Source organism: Chroicocephalus ridibundus, chromosome 1, assembly GCF_963924245.1.
Source record: "Chroicocephalus ridibundus chromosome 1, bChrRid1.1, whole genome shotgun sequence".
In the NCBI taxonomy this organism is placed as follows: Eukaryota; Metazoa; Chordata; class Aves; order Charadriiformes; family Laridae; genus Chroicocephalus; species Chroicocephalus ridibundus.
The window spans coordinates 9,952,406-9,959,705 of NC_086284.1; the positions used below are offsets into that span (position 1 = coordinate 9,952,406).

At 59.0% G+C, this 7,300-nt stretch overlaps 1 protein-coding gene across 1 annotated transcript in view; it reads left to right on the forward strand.

Annotated features, from left to right (window-relative positions):
* Positions 1–7,300, forward strand: part of CLPB (ClpB family mitochondrial disaggregase) — a 107,191-nt gene extending 99,891 nt beyond the window's left edge. Inside the window, exons 13-16 of the mRNA XM_063328036.1 lie at positions 3,715–3,788; positions 5,055–5,174; positions 5,621–5,725; positions 6,589–7,300. Coding sequence (XP_063184106.1) covers positions 3,715–3,788; positions 5,055–5,174; positions 5,621–5,725; positions 6,589–6,840 — 551 coding nt within the window. The 3' untranslated portion in view covers positions 6,841–7,300. The remainder of the gene's footprint in view (positions 1–3,714; positions 3,789–5,054; positions 5,175–5,620; positions 5,726–6,588) is intronic.

A 7,300-nucleotide genomic window follows, 5' to 3' on the forward strand; every position in this document is an offset into this window, starting at 1 on the left:
TCCACCGATCTCCCTCCTGTGATACTTCTGCTTCGGGCTCGCCCAAACACGAGGCAAAAGGACGTGAGTCCCATTTTTCCCCCGAGGAGATTTATTTCAGAAGGGATGGCAGGGCTGGGCTGCTGAGGCTGAAGAAGCCCCCACCTCTCCCAGAGCTCAGAGTAACTTGCCCCATGTGTGATCCCAGCCTGCCCCTCCAGGACATACTCCATGGAAGCCCTGGGAGATGCCTGGGGCAGCCCATGGAACTGTTGGAGTGCAGCCGGAGGAGGCCCCGGAGGTGCTGGGAGGGCTGGAGCCCCTCTGCTGGGAGGACGGGCTGAGAGAGCTGGGGGGGTTCAGCCTGGAGAAGAGAAGGCTCCGGGGAGACCTTGGAGCCCCTTCCAGTCCCTCAAGGGGCTCCAGGAAAGCTGGGGAGGGACTCTGGATGAGGGAGGGGAGCCATGGGACGAGGGGGAAGGGGTTTCCACTGCAAGAGGGGAGATTGAGCTGAGATCTCGGGCAGAAATTCTTGGCTGTGAGGGCGGTGAGCCCCTGGCCCAGGTTGCCCAGAGAAGCTGTGGCTGCCCCATCCCTGGAGGGGTTCAAGGCCAGGTTGGCCGGGGCTTGGAGCAAGCTGGGCTGGTGGGAGGTGTCCCTGCCCAGGGCAGGGGGTGGCACTGGGTGGCCTTTAAGGTCCCTTCCCACCCAAAGTATTCCCTGATTCTGTGAATTTTACTTCACCTTGGAACGGGAGCCCTGGACCCACATATCAGAGTCCTGTAGAAAGTTTCCCAAAAGTGTGAATTAGGTCATAAAAGGCGAATTGAGCAGGGTCAGGGCAGCCTCTGAGACCTGAACTCAACAACCCAGCTGAAGGCAGCAGAGTCCCAGTTTGTGTGCTTTCCCCAGCCAGTTGGTGGCACCTCCAGTGGCACCAGGAGGCCCCAGTGGCTGGTAGGTCTCTGCTGTGCCCAGGATGGACGGACAGACGGATGGATGGATGGATGGATGGATGGATGGATGGATGGACGGACGGATGGATGGGTGGATGATGGGCAGATGGACGGATGGACGGATAGGTTGATGGATGGGTGGATGGATGGATGGATGGAAGGATGGACGGATGAATGAGCAGATGGATGGGCGGATGGAAGGATGGGCGGATGGATGGATGGGCGGATGGATGGATGGAAGGACGGATGGATGGACAGATGGATGGATGGACAGATGGGTTGATGGATGGACAGATGGGTGGATGGATGGACAGATGGATGGATGGACGGATGGGTGGATGGATGGATGGATGGGCGGATGGGCGGATGGATGGATGGACGGATGGGTGGATGGATGGATGGAAGGATGGGTGGATGGATGGGTGGATGGATGGATAGCAATGCCTGCAGGAGGGACCGTCCCTTCTCCTCTAAAACACACAGCAGTTTGTGAGCACCTTGACCACATGCTGTGGGTCTCCAGGCAGCCCCGAATGATGACTGTATCCCTTGTTTCCCCATTACTTCTAAAAAACTCACCCACTGGGCTTTTTAAAGACTTTTTTATGGTCTTAAATACCTGGATGTGCATCTTCTGTCATCTACCTGGCAGCTGTGGTGTGTGTTGTGAACTGTGTCTGCGCCCGGGAGCCACAGCGTTGCCTCCAGGGGAGCAGGAAAAAATGCTGGGGTTTGGCGTCAAATGTATTTTCCAGCTTCTTTCCGCTGTCGCTTCCTTTTTATTGTGAGGAGCGGGCGCCGAAGCTGCCTTAATTCAGAACCTTTAAGCTTCAATCAAACCAGGTAAAGGACAAAGCACGCCGGCGACTGAACTTTCAAGAATAACATTTTTAAATGCCAAGCGCTTTTCTGCTAAATGAGGAAAGCATTGAATTTTAATTTCTGGGACTGTAGAGCCGACGGCTGCAGGGAAGCGCAGCCGGAAAATGCGCTTGGGCTCGGCAAACCTGCCCTCAATTGAGTTTCCTGGAGCTCCTCACCATTTCTCCAGCTCTTGGCTGGGAGAAGCTCCCGGAGGCAGGGCCAGGAGGTCATCCAGACTCCGGGCCGGGCAGATAAATGGAATGATAGAGGGAAGGAGCCGCTTCCGCAGCATCTCCGCCTCTGCCGGCGGAACCGCAGGTGGGTCAGCCAGCAAAGCCGAAAACGGGGGGGCAGCTCTGTCCCTTCTGCCTTCTCCGCTGCTCCCCCAGTGCCCAGGACGGTGAAAAACCCCTTGGTGCCTCGTAGCAGAAAACAGAAATGTGAAACGGGCCAAATATTATACCCACAGACCACCCCCCCCCTCGCTCCTTTTACACCTTCGGCCAGGCTGTGCTGTCCCTGTCCCCGATCCGGCACCAGCCTCCTCGCCTCAGCCATGGGGCAAGAAGAGGTGATTTTGGGGCGTTTCGTTGCGTGCCGTCACCGGTGTTGGTCCGGTGGAGCCCGACGGCCCCTTCTGCCGCTGCTGGGGGTGCAAATGTCCTCCTCACGGCTGCGAAGCTTCCAGCTCCCAGCACCCAGCGTGGTCGTTCTCCACTGTCCTGCGTGTCAGGATCCGACCCGGAGCATCTTGGATGCAAGGGATCTCCCTCCGAGCATCCTTGCATTAAAACACCCGCTGGAGTTGAAGGCGGGGAGATGTAGGAAGGACCGAGGCGGTGAAGACAAAGAGAAGAGGGAATTTGGGCGGCCGACAGGTAAATCCGCCGCAGAGCCGTGCTCGGGGCTGGGAGCAGGGAGCCAGCCAGCCCCTGGCTCCATCTGCAGTCGGCCAAGGGAAGTAGACTCCGGTCAGAGCTGGAGCAAACACGGGCTTTGCTCTTTGCTGAAGGGACCGAGGACCCGTCCTATGCCCGGGAGAGCAGCCCCGGGTGACAATGTCCTCGCCATGTCACACAATGGGCACCGGACACCATCCGAGTGAGGATTCCTGCTTTCCAAAGCCCCTCGGGGGCGCAGGGCAGTGAGGTGGGCAGTGTGGGGTGCTCCCTTCGGGCACCCACGGGGGACCTGGACCCGCCGGCCGGAGCATCAAGTGTAGGGACATCCCAGCACCAAACCAAGCGCTGAGGTGTGAACGAAGACGTGGAGGTGCTGGAGCGTGTCCAGAGAAGGGCACCGGAGCTGGTGAGGGGTCTGGAGCACAAGTCTTGTGAGGAGCGGCTGAGGGAGCTGGGGGTGTTCAGCCTGGAGAAAAGGAGGCTGAGGGGAGACCTTCTTGCTCTCTGCAGCTCCCTGAAAGGAGGATGTCACCAAGGGGGTGTCGGTCTCTTCTCCCAAGGAACAGGCCATGGGACAAGAGGAAACAGCCTCAAATTGCACCAGGGGAGGTTTAGGATGGATATTAGGAGAAATTTCTTCCCTGAAAGGGTTGTCAAGCATTGGAAGAGGCTGCCCAGGGCAGTGGTGGAGTCGCCATCCCTGGAGGGATTTAAAAGCCGGGCAGACATGGTGCTGAGGGACATGGGGTAGTGGTGGGTTTGTCAGTGTTGGGTTGATGGTTGGACTTGATGATCTGAAAAGTCCCTTCCAACCCGGGCAATTCTATTATTCCGTGATTCTAAGCATGGTTGGTGGCACGTGTGGAGGTTCTCAAGTCCCCTCGGGGTCCCCACCCCCCTGCCCAGCCTCCGGCTCCTGGTCACGCTGCTTTGCTCCTCCGTCCCCATCTGGGCAGATGGGAAGGGCAGGTCCCCCCCTTACTCACCAGCCCCCCTGCCCTCCTGTCTTTCAGAGGACGTCCAGGCGAGTGACAAGATAACCATCTCCAAGCAGTTCAAGGAGAAGGTCATTCGCCCCATCTTGAAGGTACGGGTGGGGTTTTTTTTCATGGCTTATATTTCAGGTATCATGAGCTTTGGTCATTCCATGCGATATCCGCCGTGTTCCTCCCCCAGCTGTGAGAGAAGCGACATGGCAGCATTTTTTTTCATTTTCAGCCACTAAGAAGTAGGGTCAGAGCCCAGCAGAAGTAAATAACAGCTTCTTTTTACAAGGGCAGGTAGCGATAGGACGAGGGGGAAGGGTTTTCCACTGCAAGAGGGGAGACTGAGCTGAGATCTCAGGCAGAAATTCTCGGCTGTGAGGGCGGTGAGCCCCTGGCCCAGGTTGCCCAGAGAAGCTGTGGCTGCCCCATCCCTGGAGGGGTTCAAGGCCAGGTTGGCCGGGGCTTGGAGCAAGCTGGGTTGGTGGGAGGTGTCCCTGCCCAGGGCAGGGGGTGGACTAGATGAGCTTTAAATGTCCCTTCCCACCGAAATTATCCTATAATTCCATGATTCACAGAATCACAGACTGGCAGGGGCTGGAAGGGACCTCTGGAGACCCTCCAGTCCAACCCCCTGCCAGAGCAGGGTCACCCGGAGCAGGTGGCACAGGAACGCGTCCAGGTGGGTTTGGAATGTCTCCAGAGACGGAGACTCCACCACCTCTCTGGGCAGCCTGTGCCAGGGCTCTGCCACCCTCACAGGAAAGAAGTTCCTCCTCATGTTTAGGTGGAACTTCCTATGGTCAAGTTTGTGCCCGTTACCTCTTGTCCTGTCACTGGGCACCACTGAAAAGAGCCTGGCCCCATCCTCCTGACACCCCCCCTTTCAGTATTTCTAAGCGTTGATGAGATCCCCCCTCAGTCGTCTTTTTTCCAGACCAAAGAGACCCAAATCCCTCAGCCTTTCTCCATCAGAGAGGTGTTCCAGTCCCCTCAGCATAATTCCTTTCCAGTCCCTCTCCCCACCTCCGGAAGACTTAATTCCTCCCCCGGGCCGTGCCGAGAGGCGCTGCCAGTGACCCTAGATCCAGCATCACGGATATCCAGCTGCACGGCGCGGGATCACAGAATCATGGAATCGTAGGGACGGGAATGGTCTGGAGACCACCCAGTCCAACCCGCTGCCATAGCAGGGTCACCCAGAGTGGGTGGGACAGGAACGTGACAGCGATGGCTGCCGGGGCCTCGCTGGTGGGTGTCGGAGTTGGAGGTGATCCCTGGGGAGCTCTTCCCGCTGTGTCCCTGTCACTGCCATCGCTGCCGAGGCCACCAGCTGTGTCCCCGCTGACCTCCGTCCCTTCTCCCTGCAGGCTCACTTCCGACGAGACGAATTCCTGGGGAGGATCAATGAGATTGTCTATTTTCTCCCTTTTTGCCACTCGGAGCTCATCCAGCTCGTCAACAAGGAGCTGAATTTTTGGGCCAAGAAGGTAAAAAAACCATCCCCGGCTTTAGCGGTAACTTGTGGAGGGATGCAGGAGCAGGGGGAAGTCCCTGCCCGATCCTTCGTCCTCCCGACGTGGGCACAGAGTGAATGCACACCTTCACCGTGGTCTTCCACCACCAGGAGGGGACCCTGCGCGGGATGGAGGGACCTTTGAGAGGGTGGGGGATGGTTCCTCCTGCATTGGGGCAGGGATGGGCTTCGGGCCACGTTCGGGGCCGTTATTTGTCTAATTGGTCTTTGCTCATCTGAGCTTCCCCGAAATAGGAGTTGAGGGAACGCTCGCTGTGGTGGGTCTGGCCTGGTGGAGCTGTGTCCTTTCCTCCTCGGCCCAGGGACATGAACACCGCGGTGTCCCCGCCGCTCGAGGAACGGGGTGCCGGGGCTCCTCCAAGGCAGGGGTAACTCTTCCTCCTCTTCCTCACCCGGCAGGCCAAGGCGAGGCACAACATCACCCTGCTGTGGGACAGGGAGGTCATGGACGTGTTGGCTGACGGCTACAACTTGCACTACGGGGCCCGCTCCATCAAACACGAGGTAAAGTTTGCGAGGGCATGGAGCGACAGGACGAGGGGCAATGGCTTTAAACTAGAGCGGGGCAGGTTTAGATCAGACATTAGGAAGAAGTTCTTTACACTGAGGGTGGTGAGACACTGGCCCAGGTTGCCCAGAGAGGTGGTGGAGGCCCCACCCCTGGAGACATTCAAGGCCGGGCTTGATGAGGCTCTGAGCAACCTGATCTAGTTGAAGATGTCCCTGCTGACTGCAGGGGGGTGGGACTGGATGGCCTTTAGAGGTCCCTTCCAACCCAACACATTCTACGATTCTGTGATTCTAAAGGCCAGGACGGAGCGCGGTGGAGCTTTGCCTGGAGTGGGGAGAGCCAGGAGGGGGTTATGGCTCCCGAGGGGAGATGCTGGGAGGGCTGGAGCCCCTCTGCTGGGAGGACGGGCTGAGAGAGTTGGGGGGGTTCAGCCTGGAGAAGAGAAGGCTCCGCAGAGACCTCGGAGCCCCTTCCAGTCCCTCAAGGGGCTCCAGGAAAGCTGGGGAGGGACTCTGGATGAGGGAGGGGAGCCATGGGACGAGGGGGAAGGGTTTTCCACTGCAAGAGGGGAGATTGAGCTGAGATCTCGGGCAGAAATTCTTGGCTGTGAGGGCGGTGAGCCCCTGGCCCAGGTTGCCCAGAGAAGCTGTGGCTGCCCCATCCCTGGAGGGGTTCAAGGCCAGGTTGGCCGGGGCTTGGAGCAAGCTGGGCTGGTGGGAGGTGTCCCTGCCCAGGGCAGGGGGGTGGAATGAGATGATCTTTAAGGTCCCTTCCCACCCAAATCATCCCAGGATTGTGTGATTTCGGGGAGGCTGCCGGCGGGGGGTTCTGATGGGAGGTGGTTTTCCCCCCACAGGTGGAGCGGCGCGTGGTGAACCAGCTGGCGGCCGCCTACGAGCAGGAGCTGCTGCCCAGGGGCTGCACCTTGAGGATCACGGTGGAAGACTCGGACAAGCAGCTGCTGAAAACCCAGGACGGCCCTTCCCCGGGCGCCGAGAAAACCAAGGCGCCCACCTTGAGGCTGGAGATAGTGGAGAAAGACAGCAAATCCCGAAAACTGGAGATCCAGGCCCCTCTCAACCCGGAAAACATGGCTTACTTCTTGTAGGCGGCGAGAAGCAGTGCGGGTTGACAATAAAATGGCCTGAGACTGGGAGTTGTGGGATGTGGCCACCTCGGTGAGGACCGGCAGGGACAGAGCCGTGCTCCGGCCACCTCTGCGGCCCCGCAGCCGGGCGGGGGACAGGCGGGAGCTGCCCCATCTGCCCCACGCCGCTTCCTCCGGGGTGGGCTGGAGGTGACGCGTTCCCTTCGGGGACATCCAGGTGGAGGGTCCCGGGGTGTGCGAGAGAAGGTGACGGAGCTTTTTTTGGGGACGGGAAAAAGCGGATTTCAGTCCGTCCGGGGCGTCGGCTGGGGTGGGATCCGTCCTCCCCCACTGCGGGGGGGTGGGACAGGGACCGAGCGTGTGACAGCTTGGTTTTAAAAGCCACCAGGCGCCTTCACTCGCTGTATTTTGCCCCTTTACTCTTTTTATTTATTGCAATAAACGCGGCGTGCACCTGCGA